The 27,469-nt window shown below is 39.5% G+C and overlaps 1 protein-coding gene across 1 annotated transcript in view; it reads left to right on the top strand.

Annotated features, from left to right (window-relative positions):
* Positions 1 to 27,469, top strand: part of LOC106077245 (neurogenic locus Notch protein-like) — a 121,089-nt gene that overhangs the window by 43,146 nt on the left and 50,474 nt on the right. Inside the window, exons 3-6 of the mRNA XM_056040135.1 lie at positions 8,780 to 8,916; positions 9,750 to 9,884; positions 10,773 to 10,977; positions 12,725 to 12,858. Coding sequence (XP_055896110.1) covers positions 8,780 to 8,916; positions 9,750 to 9,884; positions 10,773 to 10,977; positions 12,725 to 12,858 — 611 coding nt within the window. The remainder of the gene's footprint in view (positions 1 to 8,779; positions 8,917 to 9,749; positions 9,885 to 10,772; positions 10,978 to 12,724; positions 12,859 to 27,469) is intronic.

Here is a 27,469-nt window from a genome sequence, read left to right as displayed (position 1 = left end):
TCAAAGGTAAAAACTGTGCGTGTGTGTGTTGGGGCGGGGGGAGGAGCTAGGTAAAGGCATACACAATAACTTTTCATCCCCCCCCCCCCCCCATTCACTATGGACAGTACGTAGCAAAAAAAAAAGTTATGCCTGGCGCTATGTGGAATAATAGAATAGAATAACTGAACTGAATCGAGAAGGAAAACTGTGTGTATGTGTATAGTTTGGGGGAATTAATGCTTAGGATTACCTGTTACATGTCCGTGTGTGTTGACGTGGTTTTGAGGTGGTTATACATTAAATGTCTGTTGTTGAAATAGTTTCAGCAATTTGCAAAGATCTTCATAAAATCGAAACAGAAAATAAATTACTATTGGCGAATCTGACTTTATTTTATCTACTTTTATTCTTTCTGATTCTATTAGATCTGACTTTATTACCGTTGTGTAGCTATATTTGTCAATATCATTATATTTTTTTTTAAAGTAAGCAATTTCTCAAACAAAGTAAAAATGATATGTAAAGAATCCCCCCCCCCCTCGAAATATATATCTTTTAGGCGATTTTGAAACACTGTTTAAAATATGTCTGTCAGTCCAGTTAGTAAGAACGAGCCAGCTGTATTAGGGAGGTCTGTCTTCGCCTGCAACAAGTTGGTCTTAAATGTTTCGCCGCCCCCTGGTCAGTGCTTAAAAAAAAAACACTACATCTGCTGCTTTGTTTCTCCTTTGCGGGTCACGGACACAGTGGCAATAAAAAAAAAATACAAAGTCTACCATATTGCTTTCCAGTCCTAATGTAGAGTTACAACTCTCGTGGTTTTCTTCTTGTCAGTGTTGAAGTATTCGCGAGCATACACACAGTCGCGTCGCGCGACTCTCACGGGGACACCCGATCCTGCACGAGCATTGCCTCCCCCCCCCCCACACACACTTGTCCGCGCCTCGTTTCACTTCGCTCCTCTTGGAAGCGTGGCTTTGTTTTTCCGCAGGGGAAAAAGTTGAAAGGTCACTCGTGTTTCTGGGCGGTCAGTTTGGTCTGTGTTCCTTGGTGTATTGTAACCCACTCAATAGAAAGTCTTTGAGTACTTTCTTGTTCTTGTTTATCTTGAGATGATTATTCTGGAAAATCTCTTTTTATCTATCCATCTATCTATCCGTCCTTCTGTCTGTCTGCATGTTGAAATGTAGATGTAAAATAGATATATATGTGTATCTCTCTCTCTCTCTCTCTCTCTCTCTCTCTCTCTCTCTCTCTTTCTCTCTCTCTCTCTCTCTCTCTCTCTCTCTCTCTATATATATATATATATATATATATATATATATATATATATATATATATATACTAAATCATATATTATCGTATATCTATTTTCCAGGTCTTCCCTCTTGTTGCCCTAACCCTGTCTGCATTAATGTAATGTCGAACAACAAAACCATCTTAAAATTGCCCTCGATTAGAGCCTCGGTTTGAGATGATAATCAGTTCTGACAGCAGGGATGGAGCAACCATCTTTTTTTTTTTCAATTTTTTTTTCAATTCGACGCTATCTTTCCATCTTTCAGTCTGCTTTCTTAACTCACTCATTACTCCCCTCCCTCCCTTCCTCCCTCCCTCTCTCCCTCACACACACCTTGGTTTATACACGTGTTTTCCATCTAAGTGTCTTGGCGCCCGGGCATGGGCATACCCGCCCTTTCTCCGTTCGGAAGAAAATTTGACACTGGTGTTTATCTTAGAGCGAACAAGAGGCAATAGAAAGAAAGAATAAAGCAAAGAAAGATGAAGAGAAGAAAAAGGAGGGGGAGGGGGGTAAATGATACTACTCACACAGGAGGGGGGAGATTCGAGAGGGGGGTTTAGCATCAATCTATAGGTAGATGGAGAGTCAGAGAATTAAGGTGTGCTTTTGTGTGTGTGTGTGTGAACATAATGTAACCGCCTTGCGTGGATTACGAGTTAACCCTATACTCCCTGGCAGTGAGACTTGAGAGTCCAGACAGTATACTTCTTGTAGTGATGGTTAAAATTAAACTCCACGCCCGCCTAGTGGGTCGAAATTAATCCTCTTTCAGAGTTGAGTTAAAAAGATGAATACGAAGTGAATCGGATTGAAGGCCTGAACACTGAACTGCAACGTCACAACCTCTGGGCAGTTTAGACCAGTAGCTCGTTGCCACGTCACAGGTCTGTAGGACGTGGCAATGAACCATTGGGAGGACGTAATCATCTTCTTTTTTTTTTGAAGTAACGTCTGTATTATATAAGATAAGAAGATAAGATAAAGATAAACTGCCCACGTTGCAGGTCAGTGTTGAGGTCTCGATCGGATCCGTCATGTTTAGTTGTCGAATTAGGAGATGTAAATAACTCGACCGGTGTGTGCTTGTGTGTTTTTGTTTTGTGGAAAAATGTGTGTGTGTGTGATGCAAAAACTTTGTTAGGGAGTAAACATTTGCTTAAAGAGATTTTTTGTTTGAACTTTCAAAAATGGTTGAGCAGGGGTGGGTGGGTGGTGAAACGACACTTTCATTCTTCTACCGTGAGTCCTAACCTGTAAGATAAAAAAAAAAGTGTGTTGGCATTTGGCACAAATAGATAATATAGTACTACACATAAGCAGTCGGGTTACTCGTGGTACACTGGTACTCATTTGAGAAGCTCAGTCAGAGAGCTGTAGGTACCTAGTCTACAATCCAACACGAGAACGAGGGCTGCGGGAACAGAGTCGAGTTCTGTTAAAGGTCAGAGTGCCAGGCTGGCGGTAAAAGTTGATGGATAGAATGGAGAAATTTGTGTGTGTGTGTGTTTGTGTGTGTAGGGGGTGTCAATGAACAGAGGAAAATAAAGGGGTGTGGGGGGGGGGTAGGGACTATATACACTTTACAGTGCCACATGACGTCATTCCCCTATGGTGCTTTAGTCTTTTACTACTCACCACCATTTCTTTCCTCGTTTCCTACCTCTATCCTATCAAACCTTCTTCCTCTCCATTTAGCGCTCACGCTCAACAAGGGACAAGGGTGGGGGGGGGGGGGGGGAGTCAACATTATGTCTGAAATGTGCGAGGCGGGAAAATGTTTTTTTTTTTTTTAATGTCTTTTTCCAGTCTCTTATATTGAGTCAGTGTCTCTCAAAGTCTCCCTCCACTCTTTATAACTCTTACCTCTCCACTACCCTCCCCCTCTCCCACTCTTTCTCCCTGTCACCCTCCTCCTCCTATCTAACTACGTATACTTCTGCTCCCTATGGCGTGAGTATTCAGTTTCACGTGCTTGCGCCTGGAATCGTGCGACCTTTAACCTTAGAAAACCTTAGGATACGCGCAGGGCTATCTAGCCGCGGCACTATCAGGGACACGTCTCTTCGCAGGGCCTTCCCCACGCGCTAACTCCTGCACCACCCGCTCTCTCTTCCCCTCTCCACGGCCCTCCCTAAAGCTGGTTACCTCCCCGAATGACCCAGTTTAAACAAAACGTCTTTGAAGTGCTCAGCTACGTTCCACTCCCCCCCCCCCCACACCTCCCTATTTCTGCCTCATTGGATCTTTCCGTTTCTTGGCCACGCCCTCCCCCCCCTCCCCTGTGCGTTTTCCCCATGTAGGTGCAAGGGAAATGGGTGCTGTGTTGGACCAACAAAAACCTAGAAGACAGGCCTGGACATTTAAAAAACATAAAACAATACGTTAAGTAAAGCAAAAAAATAATAACATTTTTTTCTTTCCTGTTTCGCCTCATGCTTCAGTCTTTTCTTAGTTCCTCCAAGAGAGTGGGTTGAGGCTCCATGAGCAATGAGGCGTCACGCGTGTGTAGGCTCACCCTTCAGTTAAACCAGACCTTATTTCTATATATATAAAAAAAAGAAAGAGAAAAAAACGAATCTTAATGCGATATAAATGAAGCAATTTTCGCATTAAAACTGTCGACCTCTGACCTTAGCTTTATCTGCTTGCATTTCGTAGAAAAAAAAAGTAATGGGAAATCTGCGTGAAGATGGTGGTGGTTGTAAAGACCTCTGGAACGTAAACCACAGGCCTACGTCTAAGTTTATTTCGTCTGATAATTTCTCGAATGTTTTCCCGGCGTCTAATTAGGTCGACCTAATACGTTAGAACTTTCTAAATTGTATGTAACACAGGTCTTGTTGCTACTCAGTTGTTGGTTTGTTGCCCCAAACAGCTAGCACAACTGAACTGTTGTAAGCCGTGTAGAACCTGGAAATAAACTTGAACATGGGTATTTAAAACAAACTTGAAGATGACTAACTATACCCAGCTTTCCACTTATTATACATGTATGTAGAAACACAAGTTATAAAGGATACCTTAATCAAAATCTAACTCACTCTAAAAATGTACACTTTGTGTCACGTGACTTGTGTTAGCTTTCCCCCACCTCTCTCACCAGTATTAACTTGAATTACGACATACCACCTCGTGATTTCGTCAGAAGCTATTCAGTCCACACAACCAAACCACCAACCTTTACTCATTGCTACATCAGAAACACACACACACACACAGTTCATAGCAATATTGATTATTATTATCCTGTTTGAAAACAATAGATGTGTAGGACTTTTATATGAGACAGGGTTCCTACACTGAGAGACAGGGTTCCTAAATAAGACAAGTGTTCCTATATAAGACAAGGGTTCCTATATAAGACAAGGGTTCCTATAATGAAACAAGTGTTATTATATAAGACAAGGGTTCCTAAATAAGACAAGGGTTCCTATAATGAGAGACAGGGTTCCTAAATAAGACAAGGGTTCCTAAATAAGACAAGGGTTCCTAAATAAGACAAGGGTTCCTATAATGAGAGACAGGGTTCCTAAATAAGACAAGGGTTCCTAAATAAGACATGTGTTCCTAAATAAGACAAGGGTTCCTAAATAAGACAAGGGTTCCCTGATTCCCTGTACATTTAATATCAAGTTTCTGTCCACAGCGATGTCACGAAGTGGTGTAGGGTCAGTACTTGCGATATGGCTAACTTTTTTTTTTGACCCTGCTAATGTCAGTTATTGAGTTCAAATTTTGTTGCAAATGTATGTATCAACTGTGACATGCTTTATGATCACGATAAAGACGTCAAGGTCACAGTAAACAGACTGATCTTTTTTTTTTTGTTTTTGTTTTAAGAAATAAATAATAACATTTATATTTTTTTTACTTTAGTAATTAAACTGTAATTAAACTGTTCATTGTTGTAACACTTGCATTCAGAAAGTTTTAATTGATAGTAAACCGAGTGTGAAACATACACAACAATGAAACATGGCCAAATTATTCAACCGTATAATTCACACTTTTAATAGAGCTTTAAGAACTTGTAGGCCAAAATAAATGACTAAATAATGCAATTTTAAGCCAAAAAAAAAAGATTGTAAGCTAAAAAAAAATTTAAAAAAATTAAAAAATTGTAAGCCAAAATTTAAAAAAAATGTCCAAAAAAAAAGAGCAACTACAATAAAATTTCACAGTATTGCAGTTTGGCCTTTACGAATTGCATGTACCGGTAACTAAAATTAACAAAGTCCAGTAACTCTAGTATATGGGTATATGACATTGTTTGAATTACTTCCCGTGGACTAAACCGAATAATACCGCTTATTTTATTGAAAGAAAAAAAAAATACATGTTCAAATTAGTTACTACCAGAATTAACTGAACTCATACAAATATATTTATTATTATTGTTTTTATTTAAATACTACATACCTCATATAGATTGGGTATTATACATAACAAACGGTAATTATTTTATACCATACAAAAGGGATAGAAGCAATATACTATATATCACCTAAATTACGAATACATATTTTTATTTAAATTAATATACCAGATTTTGTATTGATAACACTCTGCAATGTATTATCCAAATAGGACAAAAAAACATGTACAGATAGCTACGAAATAGGTGAAAGGCAAAGTGAATAAAGAAGATACGCGTGTTAGTTTTATTTCATGTTGGTATCATATCAAGTGATTTATAATTATGTGTTGTTTTTTTTTTAAAGTCGTGATAAAACTTAATTTGTTATTTAGCAGTTGTCTTTGACATACAGGACCAAGGCTTTGTGTGTCCGTATCGTTCAGCACCGTACCGTCTGGTCTGGTGTCTGATTCCTCTCTCTCTCTCTGTTGCTGCTAGAGAGGTTTATAAAGACGGTAAAATTTCTGATGTAGGTTAGGGCGGTGGGAGGAACCTGGGTCTCGACTGGGGTGGGAAATTAAAGTGATGTGGATGGGGGGGAGGGAGACTCAAGGTCATCCTAACATAACGTCTTGTCTTTGTGTGAAAAATGAAAAAAAAAAAAAGAATGTATGTTTGGTTGTATGGTGATGTAGGGGGTGGGGGTGGGGCTGACCTGGGAGGTGACGAGGCTGGTTCCAGGAGATGTTTGTTGTTAGAGGGAACAGACGGTCTGGATTTTTAGAGGCATTGTACCTTTTGATGAAGCATTGTACATGAAAGATACCACAGTTAGTTGTGCAGAAAATTATCTACAGCCATTTCCACCTTTTTTTGTATCCATTTTAATTTTCTAAAATGGTCCAAACAAGCACACATTTGTGTGGTGGCAATTATTTAGGAAATTGTTTTTATCGAGGGACTTCAAACTCCCCGATATTAATTGGAAACAATGTTGGCGGTGGGGGTGTCTATCTAAAAAAAAATAATCGGTATGAGGCCGGAAAAAAACAAAATGGGGCGTAAACTGATAAAAGAGGCATACCTCCCCTCACTCCATCCCCACTAAGTACTAAATCACTGTCAACTTTACTTTACGAGCCAGCTACAGTAGATGGTAGTTTTCTAACAAAAAGCCGATAAACATTCAGATCTGCCTTTTAGATTTACTATCAGCTAGCAAAATATCGCTTTTGATTTTTTTTTAAGAGGTCGAGATAGATTAGATTTATATTTATATGCCAGTGACTATTAAAGTAAATTAAATATTTGAACTTCTTGTTTTGGTTAAAATTCACCGTATTATTACATTTTTATGAAAACTGATAATGTCGTTTTTTTTTAATCGCGAGTACTACGGCATAAGAGTTGAATAAATGATATAACACTACCAAAAGAGTTTCTGCCGTAATGTCTAGTTTGACAAAGAATGGTTTTATGATTTGTTAACAGCCGGCCATGGTAGAGGACATTAAATTTATTTAGCACAAGTAAATGATGTTAAACTGTATGATTTAAAAACAAAATACTGGAAAGAGATACAAAGCAGAATACTGTAACATCCAAATAGCTCCGCCTTCTTGGAAAAAGATGATATGCTCTTATTTACAATGAACACGAGCAGGGGCGTAGCTAGGAAATTTCCATAATTTGGGGGCCCGGGGGGGGGGGGGGCTTAATCTCTTTGGGGGCCCGGGGGGCTTAACCTCTTAAGAGGCCCCTGCTTTTTGCGTTATATTTAATATTTACTGTAAAAAACACTACTTTTGGGGGCCCCGTTTAAGTGGGAGCCCGGGGGGATTTCCAAATTCTTCCCCCTCCTTCCCCCACCCTAGCTACGCCGCTGAACTCGAGGATGGCTTTGAAGTCTATTATCTTTAATCTCAATCAACATACAAATACATATATGTCATACATATACTGTTGATACGTACTGTTGTACGTGACACATTGAGGCGGTGTATAGTCCGGGGGGCTTTAGTTTACGACCAGTCATTTTAATTTTTTTTTTACTTGTAGGCTATAGGTAGACATAAAGAAGCTCGCCAGGAACCGATGCCACTTGAATAATACACCCCCTTAGACACTTACCACCCCCCATTCTTAATTTTTTTTCTCACATCATACACATACACCTTTTTAAATGCCGACATGTTTACGCCCTCCCCCCCCCCCCCTTTCTTTTTCCCTTTTTGTTTACTCGCATACAAAGAGATTATAAAATTTTGAGTATGACTCATTCTCTCCCCTTTCCAAGTTATTGCAAGTTATGTGAGCTTGGAATTTTTAAATTTGGACAGGACTCAAGAAAATAATTATATTTAACCAACAAAAAGAAAAAAAAAATAAGCCATAGGTCTCAGCAACATGTAGGCCTAGACGTGACACAAGCGCATTGATCTGGGTTTAACAAAGTTTAGGTAAAGGAATGTTTTCTAAAAAAAAAAAAAAATTCAGCCAGTTATTCACAAGCATTTTTACCTTTTTTGTATCAATTGTAGTTTTTAATATATATTTAAAAAATAAAACTTAATTTGTTGTATAAAATTAGAACAGTAGAGGTAAAAAACAGTACCATGTGTATAACTCCACAAAAGAGGCAAAGAAAAGAGGCCTAGGGCCCAATAATTCCTAAGATGTTAAAGCAAAAATTGAATAGCGCAAACGCTGAGGTTCCCCCCCCCCCTAAAAAAAAAAGTATAACTCCTGAAATAGTCATCAAATATTACTTTTCATACCCACAATTCGCGATAATCTAAAACTTATGTTTTTAATTCTGATCCATCCACGGAATAGATGTGAAGCCTCGTGCTTGCGTTCATTGGAGTAGATGTGAAGCCTCGTGCTTGCGTTCATTGGAATAGATGTGAAGCCTCGTGCTTGTGTTCACTGGAGGCTCCTTGTGACTTGAACAGAAGCATGCCATTGCTGATTCATTCTTGCGATTTGATTAATGGTGTTCCTGTGTACCCTACGCCCTCGCCCCTAACGCCTTTATACCCCTCGCCCTCTCGTAAAACCTCTCATTCCATGGTATAAACAAAACTTGGAAAAATAGCGGTTCTGACGTTTTCTCATCTCGTCTTTCATCGTCACAGGTGCGGCGACAACTATATAGGCGAGTACTGCCAGGATGATAACCCTTGCCGGAACGGCTTCTGCATGAACGACGGGAAGTGTGACGTCATCTACAACCAGAACGGGGACGCTAAGGCCGAGTGCACTTGCCCCGTGGGTGAGTAAACCTAGCAACCTATACAAGTTTGGTACGTCTCGGACCATAGGTCCAAGCAAGATGATGTGGCATACATACACAAAATCTTACAGAATCTGCGCAAGACGTCTGTTTTGTTGAGAACATAAAAGAAGAAAGAAAACGATTAGTTATAGGCCTATGAGGGAAGAGAGGAGAGAGAGAGAGAGAGAGAGAGAGAGAATTAGCAATAGAGGGAGTGATAAAAACAGGGAGAAAGTGAGACTGAGAAAAAAAAAACTTGTTTAAAAAAAAGTTCTTTATTAATAGAAATTACTTAACTCTTTCTCTCCTAACTGACGATACCAGCGTTGATTCCACCAGAATGTGGTAAATAATTACGGAGAGAAAGAGTTAATTCACAAAGTTCTATTAAGTCTTGTACACGTCATTTCTCCCAGTTCCCTTTCTAGGATCACTTGAAACTTTGCACAATTATTCATAGTCAATGAATCAATCAAAAAAAAATTAAGTTAATCAATAAGTTGTAATTAAGTCATTTTTAATATAGAAAATGTAAACACATTTTAAAACAGTGGGCAAATGTAGACAATTAGGAATTTTTAAAAAATCTAACAATGGACTAATAAAACCTTCAATTTTTATAAGCACTTGAGTAGCTTAGTGGCAAAACACGTCCTTCAACCACCATTGGAGCTCTAGTTTGACTTAATTAAATGTTTGATTCAAAATAATTGCTGCAATTTCACTCAATATAAGCGAGAATTTAAAAAAAATCTTTACATTTAAATTTTTTTTTTTTAACCTCCATAGATTTTTTAGAATAATGTATTGACCTTGTTTGACCTCTCCAGGCTTCGTTGGTAAGATCTGTGACCTGATTGACACTAACAGCGCCTGCTTCAAGAACCCGTGCCGCAATGGAGGCAAGTGCATCATCGGCAACACGCTAACCAACTACACCTGCAAATGTCTGATTGGTTTTAGAGGTGAGTGCGTCTTACCTCCCTGGTCTGGTCACACAATCATCTGGTCGCATAATCATCTGGTCACACAATCATCTGGTCACACAATCTTCTAGTTATAATGCAATAGCATTGAATGTCACTAGTGTCAGGTGGATGATTTCAAATGAGTCACTCCCCATTTCAGCATAAACTTAAAAAGTTTCATATTAACTACATATTTGTTTTCTTTTTAATCAAAGCAAAACAATGTTATTAAAATATAAGAGATTTTCATAGTTGAGTAACCCGCTCTCCTTTAGCTTGTCTAATTTGTTATGCACTCTTTAAGCAATAAAATAGTGTACGAGAGAAAAACGAAGAGAAAGCGATAAGGGAAAATGCGGTGGCGATATAAAATCACTTGATCACACATTTTAGAAAATGAATTGGAGAAGATTGATACATATTTAGAAATAAAAGTTCACGAGGTCAAGACGCGGTTTTGAAACATTAAAGTTGGCAAGTGAAAGCTAAAAATACTTTGGGTTAAAAATAGAATAACTTAGACATGTGATTCTGCTGGGCTGAAAGATAAAAAAAAATATTATATGCTTTATAAAGTCTTTGCTCATCAATAGTTCTGTAGTTTGTACACTGGTTACCCCTCCTATTTTCTCTTCATAACTTTTGTAAAAATTGAATACAGGAACTTGCATAGTCTTGAAAAAAATTTTTTTTTCAATTATTAATATAGTGACCTACTATTCTCATTTTTGAAACATAAATATTTATGTTCCTGGTATAAAGCCGTTTATGTTTACATTCTGTCCAGGGATATAAAGATAACTCCAAGAGTTGTGTCTAGCTAAGGACACGTAATCAGATAAACAAGAAACATAACCCTTGTAATTGAATCTTTTTTTTTCCCAGGACAACATTGCGAAAAGGAAGACTATTGCGCCTCCATGCCTTGCAGAAACGGCGGTTCCTGTTCTCCCAACGAAGGCGGCTTCGAGTGCGCCTGCTTGGCCGGGTACAGGGGCGTCACCTGCATGGAGGATGTGGACGAATGCGCCCAGGACGTTCACATATGCAAGAACGAAGGGCGCTGCAAGAATATGTATGGGAGCTACCAGTAAGTATCAGTTACATAGGATCGTAGAGAATAACATAATGGAACAAAAAACCTTCCTTCAGGGAACAGTACCAGGAAAGAGAAGAAGAGGCAGACAGAGAAAACGATTGGAAAACAACATACAAGAATGGACGGGCCTGCCATTGAAAGAGGTTCAATCCAAGGCCAAAGACATGAATGGAGAAAGTTGACAAATCTTATGTGGTGCCCCAATGGTCCATCAGACCAAGAGATAGGTGAAGACAGAGAAAGCATAAGTTCTCTAAACATATAGCCTTATGTGTTTTAAACAATCTTTTTAATAAATACAGCTTCTAATGAACGGACCTTATAAATAAACAATGCTTGCAGAGTTTTGGGTTTTATAACAAAGTCAACATTTGTATTTAACCAGCATAAAAATCGTGAATTTATATTAGACATACAACTTGTGAATCTAATTAGTAAATATATGGCACGCCATTTTTTTAAAACACTTAATCCTGTATCTCTTCAATCTGAAATCTAAGAAGTCATTCCCCTGCCCCAATCTCTCTATTGTTTTAAAAATATGTATTTTTTTATAATGTTGCAGCCTTGGGGCCAGTCGGTCCTGGTCTTCCCACGTCTGTCACTCTATCGAGCCTAATGGTTTGATAGGTCACATGACCTCCGTTGTAATAGTCAAACAGGGTCAGGCTGTAAACAATGACTGCCCCTGTTTTGTTTAAGCATAAAGGTTAAAGGTTAAATACTTTTTTTTATAAGTATTTTTTTTTTGACTACGTTAGTCTTCTAAGTTTGTGTTTGCAATATGTAATAATCTTTTTTTTTGTGTCTTTTATTGTTAAAACGTGTGTAATATTATATATTGTTTATAGACCTTTAACTGGGGGTTCATTTAGTGTTATAATTTGGGATTATAACTAATGTTATTACTAGCTATGTTCTTCTATGATTGTCATGTTAGCCTACTATTTGTTTCATAGGATTCTGGGACAATTTTAAATCCCCCCTCCCTTTCTTTGTTTCCCCATTGAGTTGGTGGAGAGAACTGTTTCTGTCTGAGCTAGTGTAAGCAGATGCAAATGTATCACATGCGGCTTTCCAGTCATTGACTTTCTACTACTAGACAGCCAGACGCTAGGATTAAAACTAGGAGTTATAATTAGGGTCTTATGCAGGGTTCTCAAGTTGGAAATGAAAAAAAAATATTTTTTTTTTATACTTGCCAGAACCATTTCACTATTTACATGAAGGTTTGGCTCACCATTGACCTTTTTTTTATCACTCTAAATTTTCTTTTACATAGTGAAATTCTAACTGCTTTCTTGACGAATAATAACGATGAATTTTTTTTTTCTGCTAACAATAAAGAAGCGAACTGAAACTAAAGTTAACCTGAATTTTTGCAATATATTTTTCTTGATATACGAAAGTACACACATTTTTTTTACCCCCCCCCCCCCTGATTCCCGTTCCATCCCACTCCCCTCACAACACACACACAACACACATACACACAACACAGATGTACCTTCTAAGACTTCCACTGTTCTGAAATTATGTTAATACGGTTTATTTGTGTAGCCCTTTTGACATCTTGAGTTTACATAGAAATAATTGTTTTAGACCAATCGTTATGTCTTATGAGGCATATTCGACCAACTCTACTAAGTTGGTAACTAAGGCCACATAATTTGTGAACCAATATGGCACCCACTGTAACACATTGTTGCTCACCCCATTGCTCATTCTGCCTCACCAGGTGCCAGTGCACACAGGAGTATACGGGGACTCACTGTGAAGACAACTACATCCCGTGCCTTCCTTCACCGTGCCAGAACAGTGGCACGTGCAACAAGACTGGACCCTACAGCTATGAGTGCTTCTGTCCTTCAGGTAGGTGTCAGCAGCCACGGCATCCATGCATCCTCGTGTGCAGAGGCATCGCTAGGGTTAGTGTCATTTTTTTGCGACCATCTGACAGCTCCCCCCCCCCCCCCCCGCCTTCCAATGACCCCATTTCAAATTAAACTTAGCCGATAAAATCTCAAGTAGGTATATTCTATAAGTTGAATCTTAATACAAAGATTAATGATCCACAGTTATAGTGATAACTGCTAAAATTGCACGCATTTCAAAACCCCGACAGTTTATAACTTTCTATAACTTTCATGTCAATCCTTAGTTTGGGAACACCAGATGTGGTCGGCGCCCCTCACACCTCCCTGTCGATGCCTCTGCTCACCCCCCCCTGCCAACATATATCATCATCACTTACATTTCTGTACATTCTAGAAACATCTTTTTATCTTTCTATATGTATCACTTTTTAAATATTTTTTTTACCAAACTATGTAAAGGAATGACTAACACTCACACCTCCCCAATTCTCTCTCTCTCTCTCTCCTCTTTCTCATCCCCTCTTCTTCTTCTCTATCTTCCTCCCTCCTCTCCATTTATTCCTCTTCTCTGTCTCTCTCTCTCTCGTTTGTTACCCAACATTTCTTGGGAATATACTCTGGTGTTAGAGATTAAGAAATATTTCATACTCTCCTACTTTCTATACACCACAAGGTGGCGCTTGCATTATTATTATCATTATTATAATTATTATGATAGAAACCAACGAATATTCATTCTCTGGCACTGCCAGGGTCGAGTTTCGTTAAAGAGAAACAAAATTCATTGTAGTCCCCCTTTATCTTTGTTATTATTATTGTACATATAAAATGCTTATGTAGTGACCGTGGTGTAAGGGCTCATTATACTCACTCATTTGAAATGAGTTGGCATGATTGTTGCCAGGATCGGGACACGGAGACCAGGGCTCAATTTTTAAGACTTTTATCGGATGGGGCCCCATAGCAGCAAATAATTATTTACCTGAATTATTAATGTGATTCTTTGTAACTTCAACATACGGATATGGCATATGTTCCAACTATACAGGGCTTATCATATTTCAAAATACTAAAAAACATCCGCAGTTTCAAAAAGTTGTTTATTCTCTTCTTTCTTTCGTCAGTAAAACTGTTTTTTGTCTGTTTCTACATTCTTATTATTTGTATTTATATCAACATCATAGGTAGAAACATTATTTCATTGAAAAGCTCTTTAATACGCAATGCAAGTCTTCAAGCTAAAAGTATTGGAAAGAAGTGTCTAAAATTCGTTATCTCCCTTAGTCCCCAAACTCTATAAGAAGGTAGTTATAGTTTTAATATCTAAGTGTCCCTGCGTGAAAGAAAGCCACGCAATTAATACTATCTGAGTGCGAAGAAGAGAATAATCCATTATTTACACCTCCACTAGTGACTTGTTGCTGTTGTTGAGACTTAACTAGAATAGGGAGGGGAGGGGGGTGAAGTGGAAAAATAAAATGAAAGGGGGGTGAGGGACCATGTTCACCTGTTGTGAAGCCGGCACTAATGCCCTGCCAATAGATGGCGGGGAGAATGGATTCCGGTGTCCTGTGACATGTGTCAATGAGGTCATTGTGACATGTCTCTATGAAACACCCAGTCCACAATTACACGGACTTGAAAAAAAAAAAAAGATAATTAATGTGATGTGTCCCTAGGTTTCACGTGGGGGCTACACTGTCTATAACCCATTCTCTCCATAATCCCCTTGTATTGTCTCCCCCCCCCCCTCTCTCTCTCTCTCTCTCTCACAGTCTTACTCTCTCTCTCTCTCTTTCTCTCTCTCTTACAGTCTTACTCTCTATCTCTCTCTCTCTCTCTCTTCATGCTGTTTATCTGCTTTTTATTTTGTATCTTCATTATGTCTTTTCATATCTTTTCATTCTCTCTCTCTCTCTCTCTTGATCTTGTTTCGTTTCACCTATCTCTCTCTGTCTCTTTTTCTCTCTTTTCATATCTTTTTATTCTCTCTCTTATCTCGTTCCCTTTTGCCCATCTCTCTCTTTCTCTCTCTCTTTCTCTCATTATAGATATCTTTTCTCCACCACTCTCTCTACCTTTGTCTCTTTATCTCTCCCTTGTCTCCATCTCTCCCCATGAATCACTCTCTATATCTCACTCTCTCTATCTCTCTCTATCTCACTCTCTCTATCTCTTTCTTTTTAACCCACCCCCTTCCTTTGAAAGTTTTGTCTCAACTTTCTGCTTGATTGAACATTCAAACATGTCAGACATTCTCTCTGCTCATCTTGTGGCTACTGGACCTATAACCTTCTACTGCTATACAGGTCTTTATATATCTATCTTTATATATCTAGATCTAGCAAACTAAAAAAAAGGGGAGGGGGTTGCTGTGGTTCGAAGCCAAACCATGTCCAAACTCCGGGATGTTGTATCTCTAACATTTAACGCTTGGATATTCTGTATTTAGTCTACACGGCCCAACACGAAATGTTCCCACAGTTGTTTTTTTGTAACAATCCTAAAGAAGTTTTCAATATACTTTTTTTTTTAAACATAAAGGGAAACAAATGAAGGGGAGGGGGTGGGGGAACTGTTGTAATGGAATGAGTCATACGTAATATACCTGGTCTAAATGTTTCGTAATGCCTGCTCTCTCAATCGCCTTACACACACGTACACAGACACGTAACCACATACACACCAACATATACACACGCGCGTACATAGCCTACACACACAGGCATGACTGAGACAGATGTAAGACATTTCATTCATTGCGCGGTGTCACGTGTTCACCTGTCTGCCGAGTGTTTACACCTGTAGGTTGACAATACCCTCCCCCTCTCCTACATGATATTAATGGAAGGTCGGTGTATTCAAGTGCAGTTCCGCAACTCCCCGGGATCCAGTCCTCAGTAAACTCGTTCATAGTTTTTGTTTTGTTTTGTTTTAAATAAATACTCGGAGTACTTGCTGTACGTAGTGATATGTTTGACCCCATGACCTCGCACCTTTAACCATCTTACATTTTATTGTTTTCATTAAACTGATTAGCACTACATTGTTTTTAAAACCTGTGCCATTTTTACTGTTGCCATTTTTTAACGGTGCCATTTTTTTTAGCGGCCCTTGTTTCCACTTCTTACTATTCTAAGATGCTCAGATAAGCGTGTAGATGTCAGGGAATGGTACTCATTGAGTGGTATATGTAATTGTGCCGCGCGCCCTTTGTAACTCACCGCCATACCTTCTTTTATGCTGTTTTGACCACTGAAACAGTTCAAGCCGATGGCGTCCATAACTTCAGACTGAATTGATTTCTGCTAAGTGCAAGTGTTTGTATCCAGTATGGCTGACGAGTGAAGCGCACGAGACGGACTGCGCGCGCATTTGATGGGCCAGTCTGCAGTGCTTAGCGAGGGATGAAATAAAGATGTCGGAAATTATACCTATAGATTCGTTCGTTGACAAAATCTTTTCAATTTATTTTTTTTGGCAGTTTAAAATCTGCTTTGTGGTAATCGATATAGTCAAATCAATAATGAATTCGAGCAACATGCTTTCTGAGTAACAACACTGCAGTATGTAGAATGCTTGGATAATAAGAGTTCATTTCTCTTTTATTTGTGTAAATTCATACATGTCAGAATATTGATGACTGTATTCTGTCATATACACCAAAATAGTAATAATCATTAATTTCCAGCTCGTTAATGGTTCATTGAAGGTTTATTCAATAATTATACAACCTCTTTTATTACTTTTTTTTTACATTCATTTAAGGTCAAAGACTTTTGACCCTATCGGGCACACTATGTATTAGATTTTCCTGTTAAAAAATTCATTTCTGTTTTAAGGCTATCAGTCAGTCCTTGTATGTAGTTATATCATTAAGAGTTGTCTCCCTTAGATCACCGAGTCGATTAATTGGTTCCGTCCCTTGGATGAGTTTTCGAAACTGTGGACCAGTGTTTGGTCACTCGCAAGGACTAATTTTTTTTTTTCCCCCTATGAGCGATGGTTCACTGGCAGAAAGTCCCGAGGCGAAAGAGAGACTACGATGAACGCTGGTGGCCGCAACTGTCCAGTTAGTTGGTCAAACAATGGTCATCTGGACAGAAGTCCATTGTTAAATTTTTTTGTGTTAGGCTGGAAGATGGCACCGCTTTGTCTTTCTCATCTCTTAAAGTGAGTGTGTGTGTGTTCCAGCAACGTTAGGTCGGCTATCTTGTCCAGCACAAGGCAATGTCAATCAACGATTGATTGATTTGATCACTTGATTCTTAGAGTACATCTGAGTACACATCACACAGTACACTTTAATCAAACTTAGGAATGAAAGCTTGCAAGATTAATTTAAAAAAAAAGTTTTGTTGGATCCTGGTCTGATTATTCTGAAGACACGAACTAGAAACAAAGGGAGACAACAAAGAAAATACAAAATAATCAAATTTTGTTAGTAAATGACAAAGCTATATTTGGGCAAAGCGATCGCTGCCTTTTTCCTTACAGTAACAATACAGGAATTGCCTTGACGTGTATGTACGAGTGTGTTCAACAGTAACGATACAGAAATTGACTCTACGTAAATGTGCGAGTGTGCTTGTGTGATTAAGATTGCATACACCCTACTGAGTGTGACAATGTGCACTATGTGATACTATGTAGTGTATTCACAAAGTTAATACTCCCTGCGTTCGTGACATGCACAAGTTTTCTGTTCAGACAAAAGCGTGAAGCCTTACTCGTGTACAAGTCTTGGTTCCTTGAGACCAGCCTGCTAAGTGTTTGCATATGTGTCTTATGTTGTCAGCTGTGTATTATGTTGACAGATACATTGATCTTGAGAGATGTGTGAAATAAAGATCAAATAAAGATCAAAACGTCAAAACTCTCTACTAAAGAACAAAAATGCCTCTACAGGTAAACTCTAGACACTTAAATTCTTCAAATTTCTTTAAAATGACAACAATATAATGTATTGTCAGTAGACATTTATTTTTTCCAAGAACCTCCGTTTTGTCGGGAAATATTTTCAATGGACAGGAAATTATTTTCCCGCCCCTAACATCCCTGTATCACTTTTCGCTGGGTCGTCTCTGAAGTCGGAGGTCAACGGCCATTGTTAACGGATTGTCACCTCCGTGTTTTGGACGGAACTTGAAGATGGGGAGGGGGGAGGGGAGGAAAGCACTAGTCCGGCAATAAAATATGATATGGACAGGGGGCTGTTCAGAAATTGTTAGACAGGGGAGGAAGAGGTTTGGGGGAGTCCACTGTTAAGGAAAATGTGACCTGGTTCCCATAGTACACCAGGCGTCTCCTTGCCCCATCATCATAACCCCCCCTCCTCTCTGTCTCTCTCACTCTCTCTCTCTCTCTCTCGTCACTTTGACTGGAGTCTTAATGTTTGAATATTATATCGAACTATCGTCAGTTCTTAGCTGGCTCCTAAAATCGTCGTAATGCTACGGAGGAGAAACCGGAAAGCGAACAAAAAGCGTGGAGGAGGGTGTCTCACTTCCGGGTCAGGTTGCTGAGTATCCAAGTGCCATCCTTTCTGAGAGATAAACGCCTGTCGTCTGTGCACACATTTCAGACTGTCATACTGTCTTGTCACTGTTGTCACATTGTGTCATATCATGTGACTCTTTCTTCTGGTTTTTCAATCTAACGTCTTTGGATTTGTCATCCAGCCAATTCATACACCGAGCTACTCGCGCGCACGTGCACACAGACACATTAGGTTTTTTTTAATCCGATCAGAGTTGTAAATGTCATGTGATCCCATGTCATCGGTCTGGTGTCAGCCTCGTCCTAAATACCATGTCATCGGTAATTACATTAATCAGTTCCAAACACTAATCTTTGAAGGACCTGCCGACATTTACAAACCCATATCGATCTAGGGCGTTGACTTTAACTTGCACAGATACAAATAGAATCTACCATAACATTTGTCAGACGTTCCAAATTAGTCATCTAAAAATACGACCAAATTAGTCATGTAGAAATACGACCAAATTAGTCATCTAAAAATACGACCAAATTAGTCATCTAGAAATACAACCAAATTAGTCATCTAGAAATACGACCAAATTAGTCATCTAGAATTACGACCAAATCAGTCATCTAGAAATACGACCAAATTAGTGATCTAAAAATACGACCAAATTAGTCATGTAGAAATACGACCAAATTGACAGATACATTGATCTAGAGAGACGTGTGCAATAAAGATCAAATAAAGATCAAAACGTCAAAAGTCTCTACTACGACCAAATCAGTCATCTAGAAATACGACCAAATTTCAAATGACGGCTTCTTACAAAACTCTTCCTACCAATAACTCACCGATACATCTCTGATGCAATATTTTCAATGTATTGCAAGACGTGACTCTTCGCCCCCAACCTATCACCCTTTCATCATGCGATTAGCTTACGTTTCCCCTAGCCAGCGTCTATGCCCGACTAGTTTATTCTTGAAATCCTTTCACTGCGAGGTTTATCTAACCTCATATCCATTTATTGGGTACACTGCTATTTATCAGTCGTAAACACATCTAACAAGTTTTAATCAGAAGCCGAATTTTCTTATTTCATGTTCTGGAGATTTCCTCCAAGTTTTCCAATTTTCTAAAAAATTGACCCTTTCATGGAATGTCTTTAAATAGTGTCGCCCTTCCATTTGCTGCCCACTCTCCCGCGTGTTTTTCATCTAACATCAAGAAACAAATTTATGAAGATTTTCGGTGACAGCGTTTAGCGCCACATTCGTTTCAACATTTTTTTTTTGTTGGTTTTGTTTGGATTTTCTTTTTCTCTGGTCACGTGGTGCAAGACCTGCAATTTTTTTTTTACAAGACGTGGAGATAAAAGCTATCAATTCCAGGGACGCGGCGAGGGTTTGGAACGGAGGGCCGAGATGCCCCACGTGGAGGAGAGAGCAGGTCAGACACATCTTTTCTCTCGTCGTGACACTCTATTAGTCCTCTGGGTGTATGTGTGTGTGTTCGGGGTGTTGGGTGGGATAAAGGGGGACAGGGTTTTTCTAGAGATCATGCCCAGGGGTAAATTGAAGAAATAAATATACTGGGCATACGTGTAGATGCAGTGTAAGTGGCCTGTCATTCTGGAGATATATGCATCCAGACACTTAAACACTTGGGCCTTCAAACTGTCACTTGTGTAGATCTTATCTTATATATTACAGACGTTACTTCAAAAAAGAAGATAATTACGTCCTACGCATTTAATGCGTCAATCTATTCATGTTAATCAATGACTTAAACTCTGCTAAGTCGTGGGTTTTCCTTGCTGATTGAGGCAACCCATCTTTAATGGCTCTAGGGAAAAAAGAGCACTTGAATTAATTAGTTTTAGCATATGAAATAAGAAATGTGCCTCTATCATTGTGTCTTTCGGAGTATTTCATTATGTATTGTTTTTCTATTTGTAAATTATGGTCCAATGTTTTATGTATTATAGCTACATTACTTTTTATTCTTCTGTCCTGAAGTGTCTTTAAGTTTAGTGATTTTACGAAATGTGTTACTCTAATCACATTGGAATATTCGTTTGTTATAAGTCTCACTGCTCTTTTTTGTATTTTTTCTAGTTTCTTTATGTTTTCTTGAGTAGAGGGCTCCCAAACATTAGATGCACACTCTAATATTGGTCTAACTAAGGTCTTTCATCCCTCATCTCTGCCTCTGGACCTTTCTGAGTCATAGTCCACCAACCAGCTTCCTTCAGGCATCTCGGTTCTGGGCGAGTCTCTCCAACTGTCCCCACGTCTTGCCCATCTGCTTGGTCCTTGTAGAGATGATGGTCTTCGGCTTCCAGATGACTCTGGATTTCACCTTCCATCTGGAGGTCCATCTTCTCTCAGATCCGTGACTTCTGTTGATTAGTTGTTTATGTAGCTAGTGGCTTTTCTACAGGGCTGGGTAGCTTGCCCCTACACCCAACCTTCCTCCTTTTGTTAGCCGGGCTTGAGACTGTTATGTATATATATGATATATATATTTATTTTATAGCGTACATTTAGTAACAAAAGACTGGTAAACAATGGCAACAAATGTTGTTGTTTTTTATTCCTTCTATAGAATATGGTTAGGACTAAATTTCAGTGATGCCAAAACAGTTGATTTCTTTATAAAAAAAATGTTTCATCTTTTCAATGTTGACATTTTGAATAGTTTAATGACTCGCTTTGGGCTCGGTTAAGAGCTAATAGGTAGATTCGAGAAATCAAAACACGAACCACCAATACCCGGAACAAACTTGAAGACAATGCACCTGACATCTCGATCTCTCCGGAAATGTGTTGAGCCGATGAGGCGAGCTATCTTCCTGATCTGAGCCTCTCTCGCCTGCTTTTCAGCCCGCCATCTCGCTGCCAGCCCGACTTCCGCCGGAAACTCGTGGAAGAAATGGACAATATTAACCCTAGCAGACGAGATCTATCTCAATCCGCCGTCATGTCATTACACACACGTCTGTCTGGACATTGATGATGAGAAGAGAGAGAGAGAAGGGAAGGAGAGAGGGAGAGAAGAGATTGCCGGGTTTGGATGGCGGTGAAAGGTTGAACACAAATATGTCCATGTTAATCAGATGTAGATGGACATTATTCAAATTTTAAAAAATGTCAAACATGTCGGCCTTTATTATGTAATGCCCGGTACCATCACAGGTGGTACCGGAAAGCGTTAAAGAAAACGAGTGTGTGTGGGGGTGTGGGGGGTGGTGGGGGGAAAAAAAGCTAGGTCGTATTTTACATTAGTTGATATTACATGACCTTAACCTTGAACTCTCTTGAAGATTAAAAACAGAAAACGCTTGACGAAGATAGACTATCAATGATAAGTTTCCGTTGGAGTTGGCATTCGAAATCCTAATGCGAACGCGGAACATCCTTGAGAGAAACTGTAATGGCCTGTATGTGAAAACTAGAAGTTACTAGAAGCCAGGTTAAGTAAAGGAACAAATATTTGTATCTCAGACATTTTGACTTGCCGCAACTAAGGAACAGAGACTTCAGTCTAGCTTAACGGACAGGTTCATTTAGTAATTCAATGTTACAAACAGCGGTTAATGTCTGAAATGTGCTTTTTAATTTTTAAAGCTTGGAAGCTCTCGTCTGTGACTCAAGAAACTTCTAAAGAGTGTCCAGCTCAACCCCCACACCGTTCTCTTTCTCCCTCTCTCTGTCTCCTCCCCCCCCTCTCTCTCTCATTCTTTCTGTCTCTCTCTCTCTCATTCTCTCCATCTCTCACGTGCGTCGTTTGTTAGAAGTTTCAGCGTGTTTATTTTTGCTACCACGGTGTCGTCTGTTTCCTCATATTTTGGTTTTCTGAACCGCGCCCCCTATATAACCCAACCTTCCCAGAGTGCTTTGTCTTCTCTTCCTTCCCTTTCCCCTCCATAAGTAGCGAACGTTTGGGCGTGTTTATGACGTAATGTAGGCGCGTGCAGGTTCTGATGAATAATCATGAGGGCTAAGCCAAAGTGGTGTGGCCCGTCTGTGTGGTAATTATTGATAGAAACTAAATGAGTAAAGAAAATCAACGAATAGTTCACTACATACTACCAATATATACTAATTGACATTTGATCAAAGTGCAATCTGTAGATTCCTGACAAACGTAGTTTTACTGTAACTTGTTAACATTACTGGCGTGTAACACTGAGGCTTTGGTTCAGAAATAAAAATTAGGAAAAAAAAACCCTGTCAACTAAACAAGATATGACCTTTGACATCTACACGGTGACCTCTCTCTTCACGTGCCTCCATTATGTATCCCCCCCCCCTCTCCTAGTCTTCACTACTCTCGTTAATTCTGACATTGTACAAAAATGTTTCTGTTCTCTGGGAACTCGTCGGGGGCTCACTTTAGATTGGATCTACTTAAGCTTCGAAACACGAACAAGTTGGTGCTGCCAACATGAGCGATTTCATGACACAATCAAATCCAGTCTTTCGGGCTACTCGCCTATTGTAGTGCCAAACTGTCAAGTGAAGAACTGTTCTACTTTGATTTTAACTTTGGCCCAAGAATAGGCACATAGTTTAAAAGATTTGAATATAAGTCATTCACCTAAATAATTGCATTGTTGTTATTTGATTTCCAAGTCATAGCTGATAGACAAGATGTCTCTCTCTCTGCACTCACAATGAGATTGACCTATTTCTTTGCATGTCGGTACATTATTTTTTATGCGAGTAAATTATATAAAAATATATATATATATATATATATATATATATATATGTTTATATCCCTATGTTAATGTTTAACTTATTACGCTTCATTGGTATTATATAATACTAAACAATATACAGAGCAGTGAATTCAATAATGAGTTCAATATCCTATTAGTGTTATGTCTCCTTAAGTAAACTGTATTTGTGTGGCCGACATAGTTGTATTGGCAAGAGAAATGTTTTAATATGGGGGGGGGTGTATTAATACGAACACCATTTCTTTCCGGAGTTGACCCAATTAACAAAGGTTCTGTCCTGTCATCGGACACGGCATTGACCCCCCCCCCCTCCTTCTTTGTCCTTGCTACCTACCAACATCTTACTTGTCCACTTTGAAGTTACAATTTCTCACGCTTAGATCCGGCCTGGTCAATGGCTGGATTTGAGCAAACAAATAGAGTCTTGGCGCGATGGTCAAATCTGCTTGACCAGTGACGCGAAGCGTGAAACAAAACAGACGCGGGAGGTCAACAAGGCGAGCAAACATCGCCGCTTAATCAGACATTGATTCTTTCGCGAAACATCAACAACCTATGTGATGTTTATTCTGAGAGTGAAAAAAAATTCACACCCGGGGTGGGGCAAGGCGTTGTGTCACTACCAGTAGATAGATCTACTTTTCTCGTAGATAGGCCTACTTTTTGTTGGATAGCGTTGGTCAATTGCTGGACATCACGATGTAGGATACCCTGGTATGAAAGGTCAAGGTGTAGTTTTACGACTAGAGAAGAGATTACACCATGTAATATTTGCTCTGTCTTGGTATTGAAATCAAACATTGGTCCTCACTTGTTCAAAGTAGATCTATATCAGCAACGACAAAGTTTAGAGACCTAGAATACTATTGGTGTACTCTGTCTTTTGTTTACCTTTATGGTTTACTTTGAACTTTTCAAAACTTCGTAGAATCTGCAAAGTCGATGCCGCCATCAATGGAAACATTGAGAGTTGTTGCCCTTGTGACATTTTGGCTCCTCACCGTACCTCCTCGCTCGGGATGTCTGTAATCTTCAGGGAAAAAAAATAAGCTTTCTCCTTGCTCGCGGTCTTGGAGAGTCAAACTCTGGCTTGTTACTGGTCACATCTGATTTCGGAGCAGCTCAAATTTGGAGGAGGAAAAAAAAAAGGCGGGGGGGGGGAGGCTGTTTTATCCAAGTGTATCGTCCACATGTGATTCAGTTATTATCCTCATATGCGGAAGTACCACTAACCTCAGGATGTACTTAGACACAGACTTTGGTGAATACATTTCCTGAGAAGCTGATCTTCGCACGTGCATGACATTGGCGTGAAAGTAGCCCCTGGCTATTTACTTTTGTGCCTTTATCTTTTTTTTTTTGTGCAAACAACTTCTCCGCCTTTGAAATCTGTCGCTACCTTTGTCCCATTGTATATTCTAGTTTGAAATCATGATTGCGATTCTCAAGGCTAAATAAACCTCTGATTTCGCACATGGCATACAGGACTGTTTTTTTTTTTAATTTATCATCACCATTTCATCATCATCTTTCTCCTGACGTACGTCGTAAGGGCGCTGTGACAATTCTCGTATCCAAATCTCTCCACTTTTCCTGGCAGGGCCGGCATTAGGCCACTGCAACCTATGAAAATCGTTATAAGTTACATATAATAACAGAGTTTCCGTGGCCTCCTGAAATCTCCATAATTGCAAAATAGATGAAACAGTCCCGGAAATCTCCTGAAAAACAGACAAAGTTGTTATTTTGGGATTGCCAATCCTACGCGCGATAAACAAAAAACTGCATTGTCAGCCTTCATTTAATAAAAATGTATTATATTTTCTAATACAAAATCTTAATTTTGAAATTATGCCTATCCCTATCAAGAATGGGCCCCGCGCAATCCGTTTCCCATAGGGCCCCGCAACTGCTATGACCGGCCCTGTAATTCCTGGTCAGCAGTTGTTCTTAGCAGGACATCAAGAGAGAGGTCAGTCCATTCTTTTGTGGTTACTGAAAACAAAAATGTTTTATGAGCAGTAACTACATGTTTGAAACTTACAGACATTTGACATCTTTGCAGTCTATCTAAAATCGTATTTGTCTTTCACCGTATGAACTTTTCTTAGCAAGCATTCTTTTTTTTTTAAACTTTCATGACCTCCTTGGGATTCAGATGAAATCTTTTAACTAGGATGGTGAATATGGCCGAACACGGGGGCATGGAGGTCGCTGGGTCAGATAAAAATTCGTCACCGCGATTTTTACGTCATCACGTATTTATCAGGCGCGAGGACGCCAGATTAGACAAAAATGTCTTGACGTTTGTCATTGGTCAGTTCGTTAGCACGTGATAGGTCTTGCACTCTTGCACTTTTCTTACTATTCGTTCAGTTTCTCACCATTTACCCCCCCCCCCCCCGGGCCATCCCTCGACCTTGTACACCCCCCCCCCCCCCCATGTTCCCATGGTAAATTAAACAGGGTGCATGGAGTAACATTTGTAGGCAGAAGTTGTAAAAATTGTAAAATATTTTGAGTTTCAATTTTTTTTCCCCTTCTGATGTTCTCTCTGGGAAAGTCAACTGAAGTAGGTCACGCGCACAAAACTGGAACGTGAGATTTATTTTTTTTTAAACTGCAGAACTACTGTGTCACAGCCGACTGCAGTCACGTGATCAGAGTGTAAATACATTGTCTTACACACTTATGCAACCGGGGATGTGTATCTTCGGGATTTATTTGTATGAAACAGATGCTCTGCTGAGAGTACTTAGATCAGAAGCCAAGATTCAGTCAGCGTCGTGTTGGGTACCCCTACTTACACATGCACTCCGCCTTCGAAAAAAAGCAAAAAAAATAAATAAAAATTCTAAGTATTAAATTCTACAAACTTGTAATGCAGAACTGGCCAGCTTTTTGATTAATGGTCACAAACATTTCAGACTGAAATGTCACTGGCCAAATCGCATCGAAGAATCGCCGAGTTTAATCCTCTTCTTCTTCACTAAGTGCTATGGGTAAAAAAAAAATAATTGTTGGGCCGGATGGCACTGGGTCACGGTTCGAATATGGTCCGCGGGCCGTAGTTTGGACGTACACTTTTGTAATGATTTGCACTTCTGGTAAACACTGTTTTTTACGAGTTGGATTTGACAACCATTTAGTTGGTGCGTTTAAGAAGAAATTAATCTTAACCGTATGATTTACAACTGTTTTGATTACTAAAGAGCCTTCGCTAGTAATAGCTAACCCAATGCTAACATATTGAGAGATATGTGTCTGACATCTTTTCATATTGAATGTATATTTAACTTGTAATTTTTTTTTTTTTTTTACTTTTAAGAGACTCTGATACTTTGATTTGGTAATGATAGTGTATCGATTTTGTAACATTAGCACAATTAGCCATGTACCGTTACACAACTTCCCCTTCTAGTATTAATTTAAAAATTGCCTTGCACTAGGAGGCGACGTGAACTTAAAATGTCATATCTGCCATGACTGCTTAAACCACTTGTCATAAATTCTCTTAGACATTTCACAACTGCGGCCTGGGTTTTTTTTTTTGGGGGGGGGGGGGGAGGGGGGTTAGTTGTACTTGTCCTTTTATTTTCATCTCACCTATTCTTGGTTGTTGTTTTTTTTTTCTGGAATCGTCTCTGCCAGAGAGCCACCAAGTATTTCTTTGTTCGCTCCAAGGCTTATCCCTCCCCTCGCCCAAAATATACCCAGCGAACCCTGCCCCCTATTACATGTGCACGGCTCTCCTAAGCTTTCTTTCTGTACGTCTGCACACCCCGTATTTCCCACCGATATCCTCCTTGCTAGATTCACTCCCCCCGCAGCCCCCCTCCTCAATCATTACGTTAAGCCATGGGAAGATAAATAGCAAGGTACAAATGTTGATGTTAAGTTGCGCAGATCTACAGCCAAGGGGAGCGGGTGGAGCAGTGGGTCGTGGGGGGGGGGGGGGGCGTGTGAGGTGGGAGTGACTACAGGAATGACCCCGAGAGATGAATGTCACATTTGGGATCTAGTGGCTTGGTCGTGAGTGCGAGTGGAGTCTACGAGTGGAGTTCTTCCCCATGCCTCAGTGTTCAGTGGAATCCTCTCCCCCCCCTCGCTACCTCTTCACCTCCCCATCACCTATCTATGCTTTGTTTCTGTGAGTATTGTCATAGGATGGAACCTATGAGACGTCACGTGTGCTACCCGAGGACCCTCGTGTAGCAGTCAGATCATGAGCAGAAAGCCGAGACCAGCGCGAGGATTATCTTCACAATGAGATCTATTTTATGTTTACATATACATAGTGATAGAAATGTGACGTTTGCAGAAATAGTTTTCTTAGATATCAAAGTAAAAATAACAGTTTCTATTTTTCTG

This window comes from Biomphalaria glabrata, chromosome 9, assembly GCF_947242115.1.
Source record: "Biomphalaria glabrata chromosome 9, xgBioGlab47.1, whole genome shotgun sequence".
Taxonomy (NCBI): Eukaryota; Metazoa; Mollusca; class Gastropoda; family Planorbidae; genus Biomphalaria; species Biomphalaria glabrata.
This window is presented reverse-complemented; position numbering and strand designations above follow the sequence as displayed.